Source organism: Curcuma longa, chromosome 7 (genome assembly GCF_044706935.1).
Source record: "Curcuma longa cultivar G26 ecotype Majalengka, Jawa Barat chromosome 7, ITB_CL_G26_1.1, whole genome shotgun sequence".
NCBI classification, from domain to species: Eukaryota; Viridiplantae; Streptophyta; class Magnoliopsida; order Zingiberales; family Zingiberaceae; genus Curcuma; species Curcuma longa.
The window spans coordinates 5,091,710-5,117,722 of NC_133867.1; the positions used below are offsets into that span (position 1 = coordinate 5,091,710).

General features: G+C 35.6%; 2 protein-coding genes across 3 annotated transcripts in view; one reads left to right on the forward strand and one right to left on the reverse strand.

Annotated features, from left to right (window-relative positions):
* On the forward strand, positions 1 to 6,014 carry LOC141831849 (la protein 1-like). The gene is made up of 10 exons (XM_074719256.1): positions 1 to 126; positions 194 to 272; positions 382 to 534; positions 921 to 1,063; positions 2,501 to 2,649; positions 3,361 to 3,438; positions 3,605 to 3,938; positions 4,783 to 4,927; positions 5,422 to 5,500; positions 5,608 to 6,014. Exons 1-10 carry the CDS (start codon positions 73 to 75, stop codon positions 5,717 to 5,719), a joined length of 1,326 nt encoding a protein of 441 aa, XP_074575357.1. The 5' UTR covers positions 1 to 72; the 3' UTR covers positions 5,720 to 6,014.
* LOC141831848 (uncharacterized) overlaps positions 4,166 to 26,013 on the reverse strand; it is a 25,434-nt gene continuing 3,586 nt past the window's right edge. Inside the window, exons 5-22 of one of the 2 annotated variants that reach the window (XM_074719255.1) lie at positions 25,701 to 26,008; positions 23,834 to 24,055; positions 23,220 to 23,347; positions 19,369 to 19,443; positions 19,097 to 19,168; positions 18,367 to 18,432; positions 18,158 to 18,275; positions 16,105 to 16,201; positions 14,127 to 14,286; positions 14,010 to 14,058; positions 13,841 to 13,923; positions 11,592 to 11,800; positions 9,017 to 9,103; positions 8,855 to 8,930; positions 8,688 to 8,744; positions 7,775 to 7,903; positions 7,469 to 7,675; positions 4,166 to 4,282 (exon numbers count right to left, since the gene is read on the reverse strand). In XM_074719255.1, coding sequence (XP_074575356.1) covers positions 7,829 to 7,903; positions 8,688 to 8,744; positions 8,855 to 8,930; positions 9,017 to 9,103; positions 11,592 to 11,800; positions 13,841 to 13,923; positions 14,010 to 14,058; positions 14,127 to 14,286; positions 16,105 to 16,201; positions 18,158 to 18,275; positions 18,367 to 18,432; positions 19,097 to 19,168; positions 19,369 to 19,443; positions 23,220 to 23,347; positions 23,834 to 24,055; positions 25,701 to 26,008 — 1,882 coding nt within the window. In that variant the 3' untranslated portion in view covers positions 4,166 to 4,282; positions 7,469 to 7,675; positions 7,775 to 7,828. Of the gene's footprint in view, positions 4,283 to 7,317; positions 7,676 to 7,774; positions 7,904 to 8,687; positions 8,745 to 8,854; positions 8,931 to 9,016; positions 9,104 to 11,591; positions 11,801 to 13,840; positions 13,924 to 14,009; positions 14,059 to 14,126; positions 14,287 to 16,104; positions 16,202 to 18,157; positions 18,276 to 18,366; positions 18,433 to 19,096; positions 19,169 to 19,368; positions 19,444 to 23,219; positions 23,348 to 23,833; positions 24,056 to 25,700; positions 26,009 to 26,013 lie in introns of those variants that run through there. The other variant, XM_074719253.1, reaches the window with a different exon arrangement.

The following is a 26,013-nucleotide window of genomic DNA, read 5'->3' on the forward strand; positions in this document are numbered from 1 at the left end:
TACTCCTTTCTTTTCTTTTCCTCCTGTTCTCCGCTCTCCCTTCCGGCCTTCCCCCTCTCGATCCCTACGACGATGGCGGCGGCGACCCCTTTGGACGAGGCCAAGGCGAAGAACGTCCTACGACAGGTTGGTGGCTTGGCTTATTCCTTTCCTCTCTCGACTCCTCTGATCGTTTTGCCTTTCATTTTCGTAGGTGGAGTTCTATTTCAGCGACAGCAACCTGCCCCGTGACAAGTTTCTTAAGAAATCGGTGCAGGAGAATGAGGATGGACGTATCCTTTGCTAAAAATATTTCTTTGTTTCTTCCTTTGATTTATGTCTTTCCCCCTTCAATCGCCATTATGTTGCTACTTGGTTTGCCGATCTTAACTGTGGAAATAGTGGTGAGCTTGTCGTTAATATGCTCATTCACTCGTATGAAAAACCATCTGGGCTTGGATGCGGCGCTGAAGCCCGAAGATATCCCAGAGGAGACAGTGCTAGCGGTGGCGGATGTTCTAAGGCGCTCAACATCCCTTCGAATCTCAGAAGATGGTAAATTTCTGTTGATATTTATCGTTGTTTGGTTGGTTGAGCAGTCGAGGAATCTCTACTACTGTGTCAGCCGCAGTTGCTTTTCTCGCTGCCATTGATTTTTTTTTTATCGAGTACACCATTTTAAGAGTTTTTCTCTCCCATACGGCTATACAATTTTGTATCCTGCGTTACCTATTACTATTCTTTTTTGGGTACTCTTCTATAACATTTTCCCTCTTCCAGACAAGATATATGTTTTCTTTAAAAAAAGTCTTTTTGTTCTAGTTTTGCACCGTTTGTGGTCATTGATTGGTTTTATGGACTGTGGTTTCTTCCTTCTGTTTGGTCTTGAGTTCCTTACTGAGATATATTTTCTTACACTGGCCAATTTTCTTTTTCCCCAGGAAAGAAAGTTGGAAGGAGTACTAACCTTGTGGCACCTGAAGAAATTCTAGAACTTGTGGATTCAAAGACTGTTGCTGCATCACCATTGCCTTATGATGTTAAGATTGAAGACATTGAGTCCTTCTTTGCTCAGCATGGAAAGGTATAATCATTGTATGATTGCTCTGCACTATTATTTTGCACGTTATGACAATATTTTGCTAATTGATTGGTTTCACAACCCTTAAGAGAGTTTATAATCAATACCCTCTTTTGCTCATATCGAACAACTTACATTAGGAATTGTACGGTTGCCTTCCCTGCTTATTTTGATTGAAAATTGCTCAATCCTCCTGTATGCATGATATTGAAAAGACAAAGGAGCCATTGTGTTGTGATATCTATAGCATGCAACTGATTCTTAGATATATCATCTGTATGGTATTAGATTTTTGTCCCCAGACCTAATAACTTTTGCCTTGATTCTCTATTGATAACCATTGTCGAACTGAATAATGGCAATAACCTTTGACTAGCAAAACTGACTATGGGTGTAGATAATGATTGACAAGAACAAACAGATTTACGACCTATTATGCTAGGTCAAATTTTCTATCTTTATTTTCAAGCCTTACCATGCCTAAAGCAGTACCTCACAAAACTAAAGTTGTGATGTCAAGTAGCTTATATCCCTAAAATATTCAAATGTTAGATGCTGAATTTAATCATATTGATCTACAAGGAGTTTGGCCTGAAGATTTTGGTGTTCTAAGCTATTAGAAGGAGGGACTTAGTGACCTTTTTTCTTAAGCAAAAAAAAAAAAAACAATAACAAGGAGTTTGTTGCTTCTGATTTATTTTCAAGATGACTGCGCATACTTAAAAAAAAAACAGGAGACTGAGAGGAAGAGAGAACAACTGAAAAGTGATGGAAGAGTATAAAAGCAGTAGAGAACCATTAACCATACCAGTTGAAAGAAAACCATTTTTTTTCGTGAGATACTTAAGTAAATATTTTGACTCCGCCAATACATTTCAAGTTATGAAACTGAACTCCTATAACATTAATACTTTTGACTTTAATTTAATAGTTTATTTAGATCTTCTGTAGAAATAATGCATGACTAGATTAAACTTCCAGAATGTTGTCTGCATTGTCAACCACAGTGGTTCCACTTTTCTGCTTTTATGACAATTTAAGCTGAAACATTATTACTTTGCTAGTGTCTATTTGTTTACTTACTACAGCCTTTTGACTGTTCTGTTTTAAGAATATCATATTTGAGTTTTTGTTATTTGAATGGTGAAGATTTTTAAATGTTCAAAATTTGATAATCATAGCAGAGAATGTAAGATCTTATTTGCTGAAGTTTGTAAACTCCAACAGTTAATTATACATCTATATTTAGATCACTTCATACAATCTATCATCAACAATATTGGACCAGAAAGGTGGCTGTAAATTTTACTGATGTCAAGGTTTCATCTTATGTTTAGGATTGTACATTAAAATTCATTCATTACTTGCTGGTCAGTTATTTTCAAAAGTTATCCTTTTTTGCCATTAATTACTTTTCTATGTTTTGATGCATCCACACAGGTAAATAGTGTTAGGCTTCCTCGTCATGTTTTTGACAAAAGACACATCTGTGGCACGGCTTTGATTGAATTTTCGGAAGAAGTGGATGCAAATAAAATTTTACAGGAGAAACTTGTTTTTGCTGGAGCAGAGTTAGAATTGCAACCTAAGTAAGTTTTCTTGTCTGTTTCTTGTACAGTTAGGTGACCACAAAATGTTTCCGGTTACTGTGTGGGCCATAATGGGGTCCTACATGGTAGGCTTAATTCTCAACTATCCAAACCAACTAGTTAGCCGTATCAGTCCCATGCATAGATTGACAGAGGATTCTCTGTTACCTCTGTCATGATATAAAAGTTTCTTATAATTTGTGCTTTTGGGATAGTTGATGAATGTTTGTTATTCTAAGATTATCAGAATTTCCAATGTAGCTTTTCTGTCAAAATTGACAAACTGGTTTTCTGCAAGATTTTGAATTTTGCATGACATGGCATGTCAGCATGATATACCAATAGGAGATCCATCACATTACTTTTTATGTGAACTCTTTTTGGATACTTCTAGTGTTCATTCGAAACCTAGTGGTTTGCTGGTGCTCAGTCAATTTTCTCCAGGTCCCTGTGTGGTTCAGGCACTATTTGATGTCAAATATCATTCAACCATCTAAGGCGCAAAGAAAAACATATAATTGATTGGTAAAATGTCTATCATATTCGATAAGCTTAAAACCATTTAGGTCAAATCAATCTAGTAGATAACATAAAAGACATATGCTGCATACTTCATTGTTTTTCCTATTTAACATCATAGTGTTTGGTTTTTTCCCTAACTCCATCTATGAAACTATGGTTTTCGATTACTATTTTAAAATTTAAATGCAGAAAGGATTTTGATCTTCAAAGAGAGAAGAATAGGGAAGAAGCTGAAAAGTCTTATAACAGAAGTTCACCAGATGAAAGGTTATATCTATTAACTTATGCATTCTTTGGTGACTTGTCATTTCTTGCACTTAAAGTTCTTTTGATGAAAGATTCTCCAACTGCTTTCTATATTTTTTAAGTCTTTATTTTTCATCCAAATATTTATCTTTTTTCTGACTAATATTTTGTATCTGGTTCATGATAGCTATCCTAAAGGGTTAATTGTTGCATTTAAGTTGAAGAAAAAGCAAGAGGATAAACCTCTTGAACAGAATAGTGAAGACATAGGGAATGAGGAGAATAAAGATAAGGGAGAAGAGGCTGGCAAGCTGTCAGATGTTACTACAGAAAATGATGAAAATATGACTGAAGGTCTCTCAGAGAAAATTGAAGAAGAGGCTACTGATGAGGCTAAACATGACACTGAAGATAAAGAAGATGAATCTCTGCCAGTGGATAAAAGCAAGAACAGGAATGATGCTAGTATAGTGGCAAGGGAGGACATTAAGAAACTTCTCGAGAAATTTGGTGCTGTTAAGGTATTTCACATATCAAACCATGATTTTCTCATATTTTCCTCTCACTAAAATGCAACTTCAGTGTACCACTTTCGTCAAGTGTCAATTCTGACCACCGTTTGACATTGTCCAAACACACCAACTTGATACTCCTAAAACCGAAGGCAACTACATAAATAAGCATAACCACACATTTAACAATTGCATGTATAAAACCAAACATAAAAAATTTCATGTATATTCAAGTAATGGCCACAACAAGAAGCTAAAACATGATATGATCCGACTGACCCATGCTTTAGGAAGAGTGATGGGATCCTACATTTGAGTGTGATACTTCCACTGAAGTTGAATCAGCTGAAACCCTGAATGGCACAAACAAATAGAAAAATACTTCCAATTAATCAACATCATGATTAAATCATGACCAATCACTAGAACATTGGAAAGAGAAAAATCCCACCAAAGTTCCAATCTCATTTGATTCTCTGATTCCAGCACTGTTGCCTCCTTTCAATATGAAAATTTTGGTCTAATTTAAGTTCAATTCTATTCAATCAAATCCTAATTAAGTTTAGATACAGTATCCCTTGCTCCTACTATTGTTTATGTTGCATGATATTTTGCAAGTTAGATCATGATGTCACTCTCAAACTCCTAGTTTTTTTCTTACCATGGTGACTTTCTTGGTATATTTTTTGATGTTATTGAATGTATTTTTGGCAAATTCGCAAAAGAGGCATGATTTTTGTATAAGCCTCTATTGCAATCTTTTAAGAACTGCAAAAGTTCATCCTGCATCAGAATTGATCTCTCCTTTTCTTTTGAAAATCTCATCAGCAAATGACTCTGTTTTTTTTTGAAGTATGTTGATTTCAGAATAGGTGAGGAATCTGGATATGTTCGTTTCGAGGACCCTGAATCCGCTACAAAAGCTCGTGCTGCAGCAGTCCTTGTTGAAGGTGGCTTCATCGTGAAGGATCATGTTGCTACCCTGGAAGCTTTGACTGGTATAATTTGCTACGCTAACTTAATATATTCTTTTTAGTCGACCTTAATTTTACTTGTTAAAATAACAGCGAGAGTTATCATTATCAATCTTGTATCATGTGGAGCTGTAAAGTAATATCTATATGCTTTTGCCAAATGGCCTTCTGTCAATCATCTGGGTTCAAGTTCAAGCGTTCAACAGATGGATGCCATATTTCTTAATTGTTCTTTGTTTGATTTGTATTATATGCTTGGCTTTTACAATTGTCTTTAAACTTGTATCTGAAAGGGCACTCACTGATTACATAAAACTCTACATTCCTCTTCAAAGCTTCTTATGAGCCCAACTTTATCTACACTATCTTCATAAAGTTCTCCTTGTTGAATGATAATGGGATATCTCGTGAATTCCTATATTTCGGGCTTTATATATATATATATATATTTGATTCCTTGTAGACCCTGATAGGTCCTTGTAGACCATGGGTATGCTGATATCTAGTTGCTTTCTCAGGTGATGCAGAGAAGGAATACTGGAGTTTCCTTCGCGGTAATCAGGAGAGGCATAAAGAAAACAAATCAAACAGAGGAAGGTATGTATTTCACTTCATCATGTTAAATTCAAAACTCTTTTCATCACCACCATCACTCCAGTTATCATCATGCTCATCATTTTTCTGATACATTGGCTCCTTCCTAGGGGTGGTAGATTTAATAGGGGAGGAAGAGGGCACGGCGGCAAGCGTCCTCACCAGACAAATCCAGGTGAAAGGCATCCGAAAAAGGCTCAGAAAATTGAGGCTTCCGCATGACCGGGCTCTCCGAGTTTCGCGGTGTGGTGAGCCAAATTCGCTAAACTCGCCTGCACGCCTGAGATTTTTCCCCATATGGAGTAAGTTATAGAGCAAACTTACTAGCTTAGTAGTCTTGATAGTATGTGATATGCCAACTTCTAATGTTATTCTAGTAATGTTTCTAGTATTCCAACTTCACAAACTTGAGGTTTCAAGTTGTGGGTCTCGATCAGACTGTGGTGACAAGTCTATTTTTAGAATGTGATCTAGTAGTATTTAAGTTTGAAGCAACAATTGGAATGACTATTTTTTCTTCTTTTCTGTTAGTTTGAAACAAAATTTGGAGGTGGCTCGCAATAGTTTTCTTTAGAATCGAGTGATGTATTAAGAACAATTTCATGAGTTAGCTTTGGCAATTAGCCAAAGCTAATTCAAGATGGATGGTAATCTAGAAGGATATCTCATGTGATGGGCATAATGAACAAATTTGGTTGTTCATATAATTATACAAGAGTTGTATTAGATGTAATTGGTACAATGTACCTACTTAACTTATACAAGTCTTGGACGATTAGTTAGATGCGGTATAATATGGATTTTGTCCCACTTTGTGATAAGTGGAAGATTCATTTAGTTAAAGGTCTAATTAAATAAAAAATATAATCTAACCTTTTTAAAAAAATAGAGTAGTCAAACAATAGATCATTGTCTTATAATCTAACCCTAATTTAACCCTTAAATTTTAAAGAAAAAATATTAAATGATTTAATTATAAGTTAAAAAAATAAATAAAAAATAATTTTTATTTTTATTTTTTTTGTTTAACACTATAATCTAACTCTTAAATTCTAAAAGAAAATTATAGTTTATATCTCATAAGCATCCAATATATATGGGATTTGATATAGTACACATCCCATAAGCATCCAATATATTTTTTTCAAAATAAAAATTCACTTCTTTTAATCTAAATTCTAAATTAAAAAATTTTTACTAATGCCCACGGAGTGTACAATATATCATTTGACCACATACATATAAAAGAAAAAGAAGATGATATGTTACACGCTCGTCCGTGAATATCTAATATTATTTTTAATTTTTTTAAAATTTAAGATTTTGAATATAATATTTAAGTTAAAGAAAATAAAAATTAAAGAAAAAAATTAACACTAGATATTTCCGAATGGGTGTACAATAAGGCTGAGTTCATGCCGAACTCAACACAATTTGAGATCGAGTTATGCCTGCCCTAACCTATAGATGTTATTAGTTGATTGTGACCTAAACTTGATTTCACAGCAAAGCTACATAAAACAAGAATAGAAACCAATAGACCCAACTTAACCACTAAGAGAGTGAAAACAAGAAACTTCTTAGGCAAAGACAATGGATTTGGACCCCGGGTGTTCCATGCCGGACGCAAGTCAACTTGAGCCGGGGCCGAACGCAAGTCAACTTGAGCTGCGGCCGAAAGACTTATTATCTACAGTTCACAAAAGACACATACGTGAATCAATTTGCGTTTTTATAAACCTGTTTGCAGATATCTTTGTTATCGAAAGCATGGGCTCCAAAAGTATTGTGAAGTAGCAAGAAGCACATGGCATTATCAAAATCACAAACCCTCTTATGATCCTTTTTTTGATGTGCTAATGCTCATCACTGATTGCAAAACTAATGCAAAGCACAATCATGTGTCTTAAATATTCGTAGATTGCGATAAACCGGTAAAGAAAACACAACGGTTCTATTATTAATACACACCTTTCTGTTAGGGAAAGAGCTAAGAAGTTGAACAAATAGACCAGTCATCCTCCATCGTTCTAGCTTAGAGTCGGATCTTGAGAGCTCTTTCCATCTCAGACTTTTGTGTCATTAGCCGAAACTGCCTCTGATTCCTAGTTCGCGGTGAGCAGGCGTGTATTGATTGGGTTCACTCCTGTAGCTTCTGCTGTTCAAAATTGACATGGCCTGTCACAATGATTTTTGTTGTGTTAGTCTTCACCAATTTTACGGCTATGGAACCGCGATCGTATGAAGTTCATTGATAGGCGTTGAAGTTGTTCCCACCTTTGATACTCAACTGTCAGCGTGAGTCTGCAAGAGCCATTGTAGTAGAACATTCTAATTATCGTCCTGCAGCGGATGAGTCAGTCGCCACTTCAGGCGGGCACCTCCATCTTTCTTGTGATACAAAACCTGTCAACCCATAAACTGTTATTGTGGGGCAAATAAGACTATTACATAGAACAGATAAGAATCAACCTAAACCCTAAAGCTACGAGAAGTAATGTCGGAGCAAATCCACTACCCATAACCTAATATCAGTAACAAAAACCTCCACCGTCAAAATGATCCCTGGATTACTGCTAGATGAAAATTTTCTGGTGGTAGCATGAAACTCAAGAAATAAAACTCTTTCCATCCCTCATTGTCAAGGTATTAAATCTCGTGATTAGTCTTGCTTGGTTGGCCTCATACACTGTCTATAACATAAAAGGGTCCCGGAAAAAGATTTACAGTCTTATTTTGCATTGCAAAAGATTGTTTCCGTGACTCAAACTCGTGACCACAGTCACATAGTAACAACATTACCATTGTGCCAAGGCTCCCCTTCTACTATCTATAACCAATAGGATATTGAGTCATGATTTGAAGGTATGTCCTAGGTTAGATTGCCAATAGGATAAAGATACATTTGCGTAGCATCGTAAAACATAGATGTGAGGAAATAAACAAGATGATTCTAGATTGCATAGATCTTTTATGACAGAATCTGTTTATTGATTGTTCATTTGTTAAATGTCTTCTATATTAACTCGAGGCATGAAATGACTTTAAAGTTATGATAGATGATCATCAATATAACCTTATTCACCCTAAATGGAAGTAATCAACCAAATGTTTTATGGACTCCTATCGATGGTAATTAGGACATCTATTACGAATAAACAGTAAGTGACCATTATCCAAAGTAACTCACAATTTTTTGATCATCCCCTCCTGTGCACAAGTATTCATCATTTGGAGCTACAGCGACCTGTGGTCGATAACATTTTAATCAAGGTCAAATAAAAAATGTGCCATATTGCAGTAAAATCGCCATGACCATGGAACATGTCCCGAAAATGAGGATGAACATTAACTTACAGTATTAGCACATCTTTTATGACTAAACAGATGTCTGATGCAAGGTTGACCGAGGGTAACATTCCACATTGCCATGCTGTGTGTAGCAAACAACTAAGGAAACGTTCTAAGGTGGATACAGGAAATAAATAAATCAGAAGAAGATCAATGTAATCTGCTAACCTCCCGTCGCCACTGACAGTTACTAATACGGGTTCTGTCTGAAGCCACCGAGCATCATTTACTCCTTCATCACCTTTCTCAACATGGCTGTGACAATTAAAAGGTTACGATTGAGGTTTCTACATGAGATAAATGATGCATAAACCAACCACTAGGAATTGAAAATTGGAAACTAGTGTAAAATAATTACAGCATGTCAAGTCAAAATTTTCAATGGTGTGGAAACCCCCAATCACATAATCCTGGTTACAAGGTTTTCGAAATCAGTACTACCTCACTTGTATTGAGAGAGATTATGGCAAACCTTCTTCGATGACTTTCCGAGCCAATTTCAACAGCGCTAGCTCTGATGAACTACCAGATAGGCTACTAATGGCATGCAACTAGGTCCCTGCATAAGAATAGTCCTTATTCTTCTTCTTGCTGTGCAACTATGTCTTGGCACAATGAGAACCCTTATTGTTCTACTTCTTCCTCTTCTCGGTACCTCCTCTAATTAATACCAACTGGAATTACATGTCAGGAGGGCACCTGCACCATCTCATTCTGCCCAGAAACTAAAAGCCCTACAGGGAACAAAACTTTATACCTTTGTCGGCTATGCCGTAGTTTTGGTAATAAAGAATTAAACTTGTACATAGTCTGACCTCTTAAATGGACCTTGTATGCTAATCTGGTGTATTCTGAAGATATCTATGTCATAGTTATCAAAAATCATACGATTATATGATTCTAAAAATAAAAACCTCATTAAAATTTAAATTGAACAAACTAAAAAATCAATTTAACCCATCAAGAAATTATATAAAGCCCAAGATCTTACAAATTGAACTGAATTTATTATAATGAAGAAACAATTGATAAATTATATATTAGAGGATAACAATATAATAGTTGAACAAAGTGACATCTCGAAGTTAACATGGAAGAAAAAATCCTAATAAGTGGGACAGAATTGAGTGCGGCCAATATGAATTGGATACCTAACAATGATTGAGAGTAATTATCAAGTGTGAAATTGATAGTGACTTAGAAGTATGACATATCTAAGTTGTATCTTATTTGATGACAATAAATTTTCTATGCCAAAAGCAGTTGATGAGGACATTTCAATCAGTCATTTCATTTAAATTCTTAATAAATTAAAATATATAATAATTTGCACATTGTCATCAATGGAAGATGAAAACATATATTTTTGTTATGAATCTGCATTTAACTTCACCTATTATCATGCTATTAAATGAAATATTATATTATTTTATATACTTTTAAATACCAAAACTCATCTAAAGTAGAATACTTTTTTGACACAGTTTATAATTTTTTATCAAAACTATTCATGGTACAAACATCAATTTGACAACCAAGATCTATGTCAGTGGAACTTATGCAGCATCTTCCTACAACATGCATGCACTTATTGTAATGTGAATGAAATTGGACACCCGTGTATTTATTAGACATTTTAAAAATAGAAATACTACTCACAACTCTTTGACAAATGGTCAAAAATTTTAACTATGAAATTTCATGAAAGCTCTATCAGAAGTCAGAACAGTCCTTAGCCTTTTCTTTCCTAGTACTTCAAATTAAATGAACTCCCAATTTTCTAGTAGCACATCAGGGAACTCTTACCAGATTCCATACCAGATCAGTTTCCTCAGACCGAATTAAGAGTAGACTCAATATCCTAGTGATGCAGGAAAGAATAGATAAAGAACTGGGAGAAGATGGAAAGAGGAGTAATAGCATAAAAGAACATTAATTCAATTCACCACCTACACTGTTTGATTATTATTCTTTTTCTTGATGTAGCCCTCTACTGTTTCCCTATTTTTAAGCCAGTTATAGGACCTACAATCTCTCTATTGTCTATCTCATACTGCATCAGGAAAAAATTGAGATGAGGTAGAAGAGAATAGAATGAGAAAAGATAGGGAGAGATAAGAAGAGAGGACAGAGGAAATGGAAAAGTGTCAGCTTATGAAGGACAAAACAAACAGCTGTGAGACCAAGAGGAGAGTTCCAGAGCAAAAAAAAAAAAAAATTAATTCAACTCATTATATATATATATATATATATATATTTATATATATCCTAATTGCACACAAACAAAATAGCATCCACTACTGGATTAGCCAAGCCCATAAATATGGACAACTTATATTACACGATCAAAATAAACAATTTAGGAAATAAATAAAAATAAAATCTACTGTATTGCAAAGCTTTTCTAAAACCATCTATCTAGATATTGTCAAGTGTGGACAATCAGGGGGATCATAAATGAAAATGGCACAAAGCTCCAGAAACTCCATAACATAGTTACCATTTTATAGTTCTCTAAATTGCCAAGTAAATAGAAGGAATGCTTCCACTTTGTGGATAATGTTGAATTGAATTTTCATATGGTGATTGAGTTCATATACAAAATTTACATTCATCATCAAGGAAAGCAATTGAAAAGGAACAGTGAACTTCAAGTTGGATACGAACTCTAGTTATTTTTTATGCAATTTCAATTTTTAAGTACATTTGCTAACAAAATATGGATTCTCCTTTGGGTACTCACCCAGGAACTTGACCTGCGTATTCAGCAGTTGGCATTTGCTTCCCATGGCTCAAACAATGCAAAGGCCTTAAGAAACGCATATCATTGCTTTCATGGGTTAGTTGGACATAGTTCATTGGCAAAACTCGTGTATCCCATACCAAGGTATTATTTGATGTGCCAGATGCAGTAAAATAGGTTCCACAACTACTAAAAGAAACAGACGTCACCTGTGACAAAGGAAACTGAGTTAAGGACCTATGAAGTTGCCAAGAACATCATAGAAAGTACAAGCACCTTGTGAGCAGTCTAAAGTATTTAGAGAACACTTTGCAATACATAAACAAGGAGGGTTTCAAAATCTAAATGCTAACATAGAGTATAATAATATTGTACAAAAGAGGCTCTTTCTCTGCAACTTCAGATATTTCGTGCTCAAAACTTATAAGAAGGATGAACTAAACTGAAAAGCTGAATGCTGATAGTCGGCCTAAGTACTATAATCAACTAAACTAATGCATTAAAATTTGTAAAAAAAACAATCAACCAAGAAAAATGCATTGCCAATGAACTTTTGTGCTACTTTGGGCAGATTGGAAAGTCAGCTACAAGAGTCAACCACATCGCCATTTCTCCTCAGATGTTTCTGAATTCCTGATATCATATTCATTTTTATCAAGTCATCTATCATATTATTTTTGTTGAGAGGGATGGAACCCAATCCAAATTAGACTAGCTTCAGATATGCTCCCTAAGCACTTTCATTCAACCATGTAACGCTATGAGCATGTAACACTCTTGCTTCAACAAACCCCTTCATGCCTATAAAAAGGCTTTGGTACTATGTTGAGGTTGATAAGAACAGAACCCAATCCATCCCAAATGAATAATCTTGGTGGGACACACCATTCACATAATCACTAAAAGGACCCTCACACTCTCTCATGCACAACTATGAGCTTGGAGCCCCCCACTTTAATAATTTCGTTCATTTGCTAATTAACTAGTGTCTTATCTCAATACATGTCCAGATAGTACTTTTTGCTAATGATGGCACAAAGAATTTAGCTCAGTGCAACTATAATGGTTAAATTACATCAGATAGTGTGGCTGCTGACACATGGCTAGCACAGGCCATATACAGGGTCTTATTGGAGGGCAAATACTAAATGAGGTCAGGCTGAGTCGTTTGAGATTTAAATGAGGTTGACTGCATTGCCTGGCGTCTGAAATATGTTCTCATGTGAGGTTCCATTCTGGTCTTGAATAGGCTTGAAGAGATGTTGGAGTGGAAAAGTGGAAGTGGTTTATGGCTCCTTTGTTCTGCCTTTGAATGGATCCCCATGACCCTATTTATAGGCCAAGGAAGGGCACCCACTAACATGAGTATCTCCACATATTCTCGAGGACAGCTGGTATGTTTTCAATGACGCATTGCTCCTGGGATGGCCAAGGGTGTTGGCCCCTATCTCAGGCATACATTTCTGTTTTTGATGTAAGCAATCAAGATAAAAGCAAAATAGTATATCAATTTGGCCACTAAGTTGGTCGATGCAAGCAATCAATATAAAAGCAAAATGTTAATCAATTTGGGATTTTCACCATGCAAACAGATCCTACAGACTTTAATCTTGATCAATGTCTGGATGTAGGACTCACTAAAGTCAAATAGGATGTGAATCCATAAGGACTTGTTCCGACAACATCCTAGCAAAAACCAAGCACATTTTGGAACACTTTAAGGGTTCAATATAAAGTTCAACCAATCACATTTTCCTTCCATGCATATTATGCTTCTCTGGCATAACAATAATCACAGATCATCTTTTCTCTTTCTCAAGACGGAAAAAAAAGAAGCAAACATACAGTTTGCTCCTGAATACCCATACTGGCTATTATTGCAAACAATTAAATGTTCCCACCAGAGTTCACCCGGCATAAATATAGAAAAAACAGCATGTTCCCGAGCTGAAGGTATAACCTCAGTTAGTCAAGAAGTATGATCCAACTTAACAGACAAATATATTTTTAGATAACGCACAAGAAAGGAGAAAAATAAATAGTAAATAATGCATCATCTAAACCTGAAAAAACTAGTAGCAATTGTTACTACACCATATTTCCTGCAAATAAATCTAAGAGATGAATAGAAGCAGTAGCCAAAAGATCCAAGTGTGTGCTTGCAGATCAAAGTCACATAATTAATTAATAGAATGATGGTAAAAGTACAATTGTAGCAAAACAGTAATTTATCAAGCAGGTACAATGACCTCAAAACCAGGGCCCACAGAGAGATGATTGATTGTAGCACAAGTCCGGATGTCAAATAAACCAATAGTCCCATCACCTGCACCTGAAAACATAATAAGATATATAAGTTACAAAGATAGATTGTTGAACATTCAGAATTTAGACCATTATTACAAGAGAAAATAGCACCTGTGATGATAGTGTTGCCAGTTGGGTTTGTTTTCAACGAAGTAATATACTGTAAACAAAGTGTGTCATCAAAAACTGAACATACGAATTCTTAACATGCAAGCAAAAATAACCTACAGAATCATGTGCAGAAAAAGAACGACATGTCTTTGGAGACTCAATATCCCATAATTGCACTACTGCAGGACCACCATACTCACAGTCACTCCCACCCATTAACATGTTTTCGCTACAGAATTCCATTGCAATAATTGAAGGATAGGCCTGATCTTTTGGTCTGCAATTATAGGAAAAACAATGACATCAGAAGCTCATAATAAGTAGCTAAATGCTTACAGAATGAAGCAACAAAAATTGAACTGTCAGCCAAACTCCAGTGTTTTCCTCCAGTGTTTTCAAAACCAGAGCAAGCTGACTAATTGACCAGTTAGGCCTGGAAGGTTCAGATCCAGTCCGGTATGTGATAAAAACTGGAATATCAAAACTACATCAAAGTGGCTAATACTACTAAAAACAAGGAAAATTTTATACAGTTAAATAATAATTGAAGATACAAAAAGAGAAGCAGAGAAATTCAAAGAATGAAATTCATGAAAAATCATCACCACGATACGAGCAAACATGTTATAATTAAAGATATAAAAAGAGCTTTTAATCATAAAAAGTTTAAAGGATATTAAACTTCATGAAAAATTAACATGATGAGAACAAATATCTGTTAAGGAATGGTACAGGTGAGAAAAAGGAAATGCAAGACAATCATCACATGGCTCTTAGCAATATCATATCTTCTTAATGTTCGAGAACCCATATTCTAACAAGGACCCAATATTATTGAGGAAAACAGTAGATTATAATTTTCATGATAGACATGACATGAGTATTTTAATCTGTGGCTAAAAGATTTGAACTACATCTTTGCTGATGTTAAAACAGTTGAAATAAACTAGATTTAGTCCATGCCATTATCATTCAAGTTCAAACAGGAAAGAAGATTCTTCTCTTACTGCAGATATTTAGTTAATAAATGAAATTACATACAAATTGTCCTCTATGATGTATCATAATACACCATAGTTGGTCAAAATAACTTTCACACCATCTGGTACCTCCCTTGATGCACTCAAGGTCATAGAGACGCTGGCACATTCAGCTCAGTAGCATCAAGAGAAAACTAATTGAGTTCCAAGATGACCAGTGTGCTAGAGAGATGATGTGTAAAAAAATAAAGAGGCTGCAACGCAATTACCAACATCACAGCAGCCTATTTTCGCATGTGTTTGGAACCATTGTTACTTGTGGTATCAGTGGATATGTGAGAATAGCAAGAGAAGGAATGCCAAAATGATAATGCACATGGTATGCACCGGTAAAAACAATGAAGTTAAACTGTTGATGTCAATTAAAGTAGGTTGAAACAAGTGAGAATATTTTAGATTAAAACTCCAGTGTTAGGAAGATCAGACAAAGTAATGCAGGATGGTAAAGGCTGAATCATCAGAAATATTGCACATACCTTGTTCTTTATTAGTGCAACCAATTAGGAGGACAGGTTATAATATGAACCCTTTGAAGGACTAGTACCAATTATCTATTGAATTATTCTGACACTCTCTCATGTCAGAGCATAAAAGTCTGATGTAATTCTAACTTAAAGATAAATTTCACCAAATTTACCTTATATGTTGCTAAGTGGCTTATACTTTATTTATTTTAATACATATGCAAGGTCACTTCTGCTATCTGTTTTCCTCAAGAAAAGAACAAGGAGACATACAAGTGGGAAATTATTAAAAGTACAAAGACATTGTGCAAGTACTTGGAAACTCAACACAAGGTTAAATTTAACAATGTTGTAGAAAACTGAGGAAAATTTGGCCGTTGAGCAAATTTCCTGAAAATGTACTTCATTAGAAAACCACCATCAAGTCATACATAACTAATTTTGGTTGGCTGATGGATCTTTTCAAACCATATTATTACTTCGAGGGAAAAAGAAGTCACTAAATGACTTCAATTTTTCTTTTAAGTCAGTAAATTCGTAGGCATTAAACTGAAAGTGGTATCAAATTTGTTGAAGCCAATAAGATATTACCTCAAGCTTGAATTAAGATCGGCATCAAGTTCACCTCTCAAAGCATTCCATAATAGAAGTTTTCCATCTCCTTTTGCACCACTGGTGACAACAAGACCTGAATAGCTTATAGCAAATTAAAAGACAACATTGCTAACATTAATATGCTACAGCTTCTAGAAAAAACTTCCTACAGAAGTAGAAAGAGAAGACCAAAGAATGTTATCCATTTATTTAAAAATTTTGGGTATTACATTATCCACAGAAATAAAGTCCATAAACTGTTTCTGAAGCAAGTCAACCACTTAGACTAGTGTCAGACAAACTCACCAATGTCTGCTATTCGGATTGATTAAGAGTCCAACATGTTACTGGGAACAATCAAGTAAATTAACTGAATGCCAAATGACATGATTCTTGAATTTCTCTAAGTTGAATCCACTAAATGCATTAATTTGAACAAGTAGTTGGCCTATGGAAAGAAACTCTTCATCCTTAAAAAATGATCATTATTTAGTTGAGGAATAACAATATTACAACTGTTTTGACATTTTCCCAACCTCCGTATTACTTGCAAGGATAGTGGCGTATTCCTTATTGGGAAATAGCTAAAACATGGGGACCTTATATTGTGCAGCTAGTCACTTTTCAATTCAATTCAACTGCCAATTTCCACTCAGGGTGGTACCAGATCAATGGTCTTTTCTAAATTGCATTCCTTTCTTTGCTTGTCACGCTCAAGGAAGGTCATGGACAGATGATGTCATGAAATACAACCAAATTATTCACTTCCATGTCTTGACACTCTTTTCTTCCCTCCAATTATGTACTAGCCTTAATAAGCAGTTTGAATCCACAATATCTGGCTCCTTTGCATTGACTCCAATCACAGCTCAACAACTTCTTTGGATCGTTTCAAGAGTCCAACGACAATGAAAGGACTAGCAAGCTATTAAAACTATCAAAAACCAGGAATAGGCATGGAGGAGACCTCAATAAGATAATCATCTTCCTTCTCTTCTCCTTTGACTTTCTCATATCCTCCGTCCTCTTCCTTCTCCCTTCTCTTCTTCCTCTTCACTTCTATTCCTCCCTCTCCTCAAGTCAATCTTGGTCAATAACTTGTAGCTTCACAGGGAATGTTGGCATGCACCAAAACCATCTCATCAGTGCAAACCATCAAAATTCAAGATGCGAATTTAAACCTTTCAAACATATTATATCATTAAATAGAGGTTTACAAGAGATTATATGCCACCTTAGCTTTCTAGATATAAAATAGAATAAACTTGAATCTATTGAGCCTTCTTACAATCACTCAAATAATCATCGAATTTCACAAGAATGCTGGGATATAAGCAATTGGAATTAAGCTACAAATTCAATTAAGGCCAAACTCTCATAATCAATGTTATACTTTGCATTACTGCTGATTTATCATCTTGTACAGCAACTAGCTTAAAGGCTTTTAGTCAAATGAAAAGGACCTTAGTTTAGTGGCTGAAAACCCCCAAGAGAAACAAGTAAAGGAGTTCACAAAAGATATGCTACTCTTAGAAGTAGACAATACTCAAGTAAGGTGTGCTCCTTGGGTCAGCCAAGAAGGAAATTCTATAGTTGGAAGTTCAAGTATAATTAACCTAATTTAAGGGATTAGTGATCCACTACGTAGTCGTAGACAGCCAATTAGAACATTGTAACTAAACAATTATTAATATTTAAAATCTTAGTTGTGGATCCAAGGAAATGGGTGTGGTCCAAAATGGATAAAACAGACGGGCTTGTATTGCCAGGTTTTTTGTCGTGAGATACTGTTTTATTTTAACTCAAGGATAAGGAAAATAGACAATGAATGGGCTATCAAAATTTTGGCTCCTTCATTAGAACTTTAGTGTTTTCTTGGTTCTTCTAATTGATCGATAAGTCAACAATTGGTATAATCTATAAGACCATGACTGGTCATCAAGAGATGAATGAAAAAGGCAGTATGTCATAAGACATGGATTCAGAGCGTGGATTGTAAACAATTAAAATGCAATTTAGAAAAGTAAGGCATGAAAAATGAATTCCATACATGACTGCCAGCGATTGACTGTCATAGCAATGATTTTTTCCTTGTGCCCAATTGATGATCGATCACCATCTCCTGACCCCAAATTAAAGAGACAAGACCCAGTTGTACAGTCCCATACCTAATTTGCAATTTAAAGTTTCAAAAAATTAAAATACATCTGTAATGGGTGGTAAATATATTCATACATCAACCATGGACAGTTAATTCACCTTCAACAAGTTGGAACTACATGAAACTATACTAGCACCCCTTGCTGCAAATTCGACAGCTTGGATCTGTAAACAACAATAACCCATGACAAATTAATTATATCCATAGCAATCAAAATGTCGCAAGAAAACACCACCAATAATGATAATAATATATTCCTAGAAGTTAGTATTACAAGTTGCTACTATCAGTTAAGCTGAAATTCGAAGTATAATGAAGCTAGATGGCCAAAAACAACAGATGCACTGATTTAACTAGCAATGTATATTCTTTAAATATAAACATTTGTAGGATTTGAACACAGAACTCCAACCCTCATATCTATCTTAATTTTTTATTGTGGCAAAATATGTTAATCTAGAATTCTGTACTCTTAACTTACAAACACAAGGAATGGAATATTACTTAAAGCAAACAGAATCACATGGCACTAGCAAGTGGTTATTGTGCTGCCAAGTCGAACTGCCTTGACAGTTGAACAAAAGGACCCTATCTGCATTTATATAAAGAGTTTTCCTTTTTCCTATACTACATGAAACAGTTGACAGAACCACATGGAATATTCCTTTGTTCCTTTTTTTTTCAAAATTCCAATATTGGAGCTCCTACTGTTATATCTGGGCAAAGCCTTATCCCAAAACCTTAAGCTGTTAAACAAAAGGACCCTATCTGCATTTATATAATACAAAGAAAATCAAAATAATTCTAGCAAATAGAATCACATAATACCCGACAATTGTGACCATTAAGTTGAGCTGCCTTGCCAGAAAGAAGATTATAGAGTAGTAATTCATTAGGAGCCTGTGGCACAAATCAAGAAAAGCAAAGAATAAACAATTAATTTTGATACATGGAATGGAACTAATCTAAAACTAATAATAAACCAATATAACAAACAACTAAAGTATATAGGGTAGGACAAAATAAGTATGAACTTAACACAGTCAACAAGGAACTTGCACTTACAAGCATCCCAAACATATAAAGTAAAGATCACTAACCTGATTCGAACTACAAACCAGTTGAGGCAGCCCATCAGGGTGAAATCTGACATTAAGAACCTTTTGAACTCCTTGCTAAAAAAGTGAAAATTTTGTTCAGATCCCAAATTAACCTCTTGACATCAAACAACAAAATAATAAACTTAAAAAGACTCCGGAATAAATCCTAAATTTTAAGATGTGACATCATGTAGTATTTGAGATGAATACAAGAAAATTTGAGGAAAGTCAAGTGGAACTGGTGAGAGAGGACATTGGACTGGTTGACACAGCCCTTCTGGGTGAAATCTGAAATCAAGAACCATTTAAGTTTTAAAGGTCATGCAAGAAACTGTATAAATATAAATTAAGTTTAATCACAGGGAAATAATTTTTTGAAATTACTAAAGTAAAGAGACCAAACATTTTCATAATCATAATAAAAGCAACTAATCAACTTAAGAATATTCCAGAACCAATGATGCATGAATTCCATCGACCAATGGGTAACCAAGTTGGGCAGGGCTCTCTTCCACATACAAGGACCTTTTTCCTTAGGGTCCTAACAACAAGGGGCAAAAGCATCATGCCTGCCTCCCTCTCCATGTCTAGCAATGCGGGGTAAAAGGGTCGTGCCTGCCTCAGTGACAAATGGAATGCACCATAAACAAGAGCCCACATAATTCTTCTTGCTCAAATCATAGCCCATCCTAGGGCTGCACCTGGATCATCCTGACGGACTTAACTATTCCTCACTGCAGTCCTCCAAGCGTCAATAGCATTATGGTGCAGGAGGATCATCCATTAAAAAAAGGATGATGCATGAGGATCATACGTCACAAATAACTAATGGGCAAGGCTAACTCTGCAAATATAAGAACCTATCCTCATTGGGGATTTAGCAATGTAGGACTAAAAAGTGGTGTCTTCTCCTTCATCGCGTGGATTTATCCGCATTCAAGCAATAATTGGCATCATAACTCCCAGATTTTTAGATGTGAGATCATAAAGATTAGCTTCCATAGCAAAGTCAATGTTAAACAGTTAAAAGGGTACTAAGAAAAGCTCAGTACATAGTTGAAAATTAAAATACTTGCTCTTAGCAGCGTTTGTTTATCTTCCTTAACGAGATAAAGCAGCTTTACCAGCTATTTGTGAAACTAGTAACAACTAAACAGTCTTAAAAATGAAAGGACTGGACCAGGCATTGGTGCAGACTTTAAAGTACATAGAGTTGCACAGAAATATTTATATTGTCAACTAATATCTAAATGGTAGAAATTCATCCAAAGTAGATTAAGATGGTTTGTCCATGCCAATACAGCATCTGCACACAGCTCAATTCATGTTGATGAAAGTTTCACAAAACTTTTCTTGTTCTAATGGTTTACTACTAACCCTCGAATATTTTTTGCATAAAACTGTAATAAGATCCTTCAAATGTCAAAATTGTGCAGTATCATTCAATTATATAGTCAACTGAAAGACCTTTTTATTTGTCAAATGACTCCAATAAACAATATAGATATTAATTTAATTTCTCTTTCCTACTCAACAACCTTTGGAGCTTTATCTGAGAATAGTTGAAGCTCCATCTATGATGATCCAAGCTTAGTCAAAGATCACCAAGTGAGATTAAGTTCAGTGGTTGTGGATCACTTCTCATAGGAGGGACAAGAAGGCCAAATCTCTAAAAAAGAGCCTAGTTGAAACTAGAAACGTGTTTTGATTGCATGAGTTGAACCCAAAATAGTAACAAAATTCTACTTTTGTTCAGGGGGGTGCCATTTGTAACTCAGATTTCATGTACAATTCCGCAAAAGTACAAGGGAGTTATTGCAATTCATTCATTGAAGTTGTCTCTCTACTACCTGATACAAAAAGCACATCCATTCAAATTCATGCCAGAACATAATCAGTCTTGGCATAAAACCTGTTTGAGATTGTCAGACTTGATGTGCAACATAGAATGTAATGGATCCACCAAAGAGCAGCAACGGAGTGCCAGCAAACAGAGGTCATGTTCTCATGTCTCAGGCCAGGAATAGTGGACTATTAAGGAAGAACAAGAGAGAAGAGGTAATGCAGAAAGGATAATATGAGCAAATGTAAGAAAAAAAGACAAGAGGGAGGGCACCCACAAAGGGAGTAGTAGGACAAGAGGAAAGAAGAATTGAAGAGGATCAAGGATAAGGTTACCATCAAGTTAGTACCCTTCTGATCATTCAGCAGAACTAGTACCCAAAACAATATTTTAGACCATGATACAATCAAGTTTTTTCAGAAACAAGTATAGCATATAGTCATATACAACAACCTCTGCTTATGTGTTCAATGACTTAAGCCTTGATTGAATAATGTAAAAGCAGGGGGGGGGGGGGGACCAAATTCAATAAGTAAAATAAACTACAAAAGATTTTTTTTCAGGTGTTTTCATTTGGAGAAAACACAGACAGCATTATACAAATGGTTACTACTAAAGTTTTTTCAAAAACATGCATAGCATATAGTCATACACAACAACCTCAGCTTATGTATTCAATGGTTTAAGCCTTGATAAATAGAATCGAAAAATAGGGGGGAAATCAAATTTAATAAGTAGATAAACTACAAAAGATATATTTTCAGGTGTTTTCATTTGGAGAAAACACAGATAGCATTATACAAAAATTTACTACTCAAAACAAAAACTCTCTACCCAAACAACTAGAAAACTAATCATGAATTAATTATATATTTGCCCACATATCAATTCAGTGAAAAATTTCACAAATAAGTTAAAATTGAAATAAGTGACAGTTAATCAACCTCATTAGATCAATGATTTAGAAATTAGAGTACCAGTCCGGTGCACGAAGCTCCCGCCATGCGGGGTCCAGCATTGTACGCAGCCTTACCTTGCCTTTGGCAAGAAATTTGAAAAAAGTGAATTCCTTTAACTTAAGGATTAACTAAGTTGATAAATTACATTTCCTGCTGTTCATAGACTGATAGAAGTAGTATTTCACTATTGCATAAATAAGCAAGGTAGCATTTTATGTATCACAAAACTTAATAAAACCAAGTTATTTTCCAGCAATATTATCTTGGAGGTTTTCTTGTGTATGAATTTGAAAAAAAAAAAGCTAGTTAAAAGCAGGTAGACATTAATAGCTAGGTTTTCCTCTGAAAAAATAAATTATTATGATACTGATATCAGTACAAGTACATAGTGATAGATTGCGCACACAGACACAAGCATAAAGACTTAAATACTCAAATGATTTTCTAGGGTGAATGACTTTCATCCACACTCAAATTTTCCTGAGGATAGCACATGGTGTTGCTAGCACATCAAGGGAACCCCACAAAACAGTTGCACCATCAGACCATTTCTTTTCGAACAGGACAAGGAAAACAAGGTCCTGTTTCAGATTGTGATGTTCCTATCATGACGACTTATAACTTCTGAGGAACCAAGATCAACCCCTCCTGATTTATATATCAATTCATTGAGTCACCTATCTTAAAGGCCTCCACATCACTATCGGCCTGCTCCATCCAATATAAAGGGGAGTCATACTATTGCTATTTCAAGCAACATGGAGTTTGTTTCACAGTTCCACGGCACTTAATCATTTCACAAATGGAGAAACTAACATACAGATGAGCAGTAATGGCATGGCACATTGATTACTACCATACTGCTGGCCATCGAATAAAGAATAAGAAAAATAAATGACCAAGACAAATTGGGGCATTAGACTTATGTAAGTTACAGGAAGAAATAAGAGAAAAAATAAATCAAAAACAGGAAACAAAGATGCGAGCATTTTTCAAGTTATTTCACAAATTAAATCATCATACTTGTGTGTTCAAATATGAATAAGTACCCTGCCAATAGGTTGCGCAACAGCCACACTTGATGTATAAGCACTCCATATAGGAACCCATGACGAATAGCTTCTATGGGTAAGCCATACAGCAGGCCCTTCAAACTGTTTACCAAGAGATCTCCAACCTTTCCATCCACAAAGAAAAGGTCCGTATATGTTTTTAAAAAGGGCACGACATCATTTTAAAATTAAGAGTTTAGAAAATTTTAATAAATAATAAGATAAGCAACCAAAAGCTTAAAGATTAAATAATTTACACAAGCCATAGACTATAATCCAAAACAATTTCACTTGACAAGACTCCCTCTCAGCCATTTGACCCAATAAAGAACATATCACCAGTTTGTCTCACCAGTCTGTCTTACATCTTGTAGGTAGAACACAATCAAACTAACAGGTTACTAGTGCTTTATGTACAGATAGCTTAGGGGGGAAACCCCAGTTATCCTACACGCTGCATACTGGCTAGCTTGTTTATGGTGTAGAGAAGTTATGGTCTAAATAAGCATGAAAACCTATTATATGCAAACGAAACTAACAAGATTCTAGTCATTGGTGGCCACAGGCATAAACATAGTGAAGGATGTAAGAAAATGATCAATAGCCCCTACCTTCAAGAAATGGAATCCATTTTTCTTGGTTTCTTCCTGGACAACCACCTAGACGATGGGCAGATCTCCAGCTAAAACCTTGTTCACGCCCCTGTAAAGACATGAGAATGTTTTGCCTTTGGAAAGAACTTCGTGAGAACGAAGAATATATATCCCCTTTCCAAATATTGGTTGTTCCTTCTTCAAAACGTGAATTGGATAGTTGATCAAGTTCAGATGCATCTGTAAGTAAGGACATTGGAAACCCAATCATGAATTAAGGATAACAATTGAACTAGCATAAACATTGTGATATATTGACAAGAAGAGTGAACAAAAAATCAAAATCATATTGAAATAACAATATACAAGAATTAATTTCAAATGAGAGCATTCTATGATTGTTGATAACATTTTTGTTACCCATAGAATCTTTCAAGATCAGCAAGAACACGACAGTAGCGAGAGTCATAGTATACTAGTGGCAACTATCATGGAGATAGACTTGCACTCTTACTTTTTGCTTTTCAAGTTGAAATTATCACACCTTACTAGTGGCACTATCAACTTGGTCACCACTTTCCTCGGTGGATGTCTAGATGATGCCTCTTTTATCATTGAGACATGTTCCTAGTATTCAATATAACGCTTGTGAATTGTGTAAGCATTATTGTGTTCCCTTTTTCCCAGGTTGTGAGCACAGGGATCCAAAATGGAGGAGGAGGGGGGTGGAAATAATGCTTCCTTAGTGCCAATGGATAGAGTGAAACTAACCAAAGAGGGATCACTAAGCCTCTCCTTTTTACTGAATTCAATTTGTCCTAAATTAGGAGGCCTAGAGGAGGGGGGAAGGGAAGAGGTAAGAGATGATCGTAGCTCTTTCCTTGATGAACATTGTTTACCACCAGTGTCAACCATTAATTGCAGTGATGAACATGATTTATCCCTACTCTTCCTCTTCTCCACCCTTTCTTTCTGTTCAATCTAAAATTTGATGTATGGATGAGTGGGTAGGTGGGTGGGGGTGGGGGAATAGAAATCTTATTTACTTAAGAGGATGGACAAAAAGAAGACAACTGAGGAGGGATCCCTTAACCTTTGTTTTCTACAAAACTTGGTCCATCCAAAATCAAATGAATTAAAGGTGGAGAGGGAAGAAAGCAGTAAAAACCATTATGCTATTTCTTCTACAAACATTGTTAGCTGCCATTATAGGCCACCAATTGTCGAACATCACTGCCAACAATCACCAGGCATCTCCATTTGCCAACCATCGTTGTCATTGCCACCTTCCCAACTTGGGATGGAAGGACCAAGGAGATAAGAGAAGAGGGTGTGAACAGAATGTATCATTCCCACTCATTGCCTCGTTCAAGTGAATATGATTTGATCTTTTCTCTCCCTTGCAATTCTCTCCCCCTCCTCCTCTTCTCCCCTTACTTTCTATTCAATCATGAGTCCTCCAAGTAACATAGCCCTAGTGTGAAGCTCGTCTCCCTTTCCCTTGTTCAGGAGATGCTTTAGTCTGATTTTAGTTTCTACTAATCTGGTAATAGATATCTCGCTGTGTCTAACATTGAGTTTTTTTATTCATGGCATGTATTACTAGATTATAAAAAGTGCATTCTAGCATCCATCATAGTTGGATTATATTATTTTCTCCTTCTCCCAATACCACAAAATGGGCAAAGCATACTTATCCATCTTGAAAATGTTCACATATGATTTACACCAACAGAAGATGAATAAATAAATTATTTGTCATTATTTCAAGCACAAATTGCAGTTTAGCCAACTACAAAATAGTTTCTTAGGTAAGATGATAAACATGTTCTGTTAGGAAGCAATAAGCTCAAGCTGATAAGCCCACAGAAGGTAAGGAGTATACCAGATGATGCCTCACTGTAACACCAAGCAGGAGTCACGATGACAGGGTTCCGCTTCCTTTTTCGCCCACTCATCATTTCAGATAGTGCCGTAGGTTTTGACACTTGCATTATATGAACGTTCACCACACCATGAGGGAGAGATGCATCTCCAGGAAAAATCTGGCTACAAGCATCTTTTTTGCCTATGTCAGATGGCTGAGTAGTAACATCTTCAGGCTTTTGTTTGTCAGATTGAAACTCCTTCAAGTCAATTGCTTGTTTTTGTTTCAACAGAACACTTGTTAGCTGGTTCTGCAAATCCGTTAAACTGAA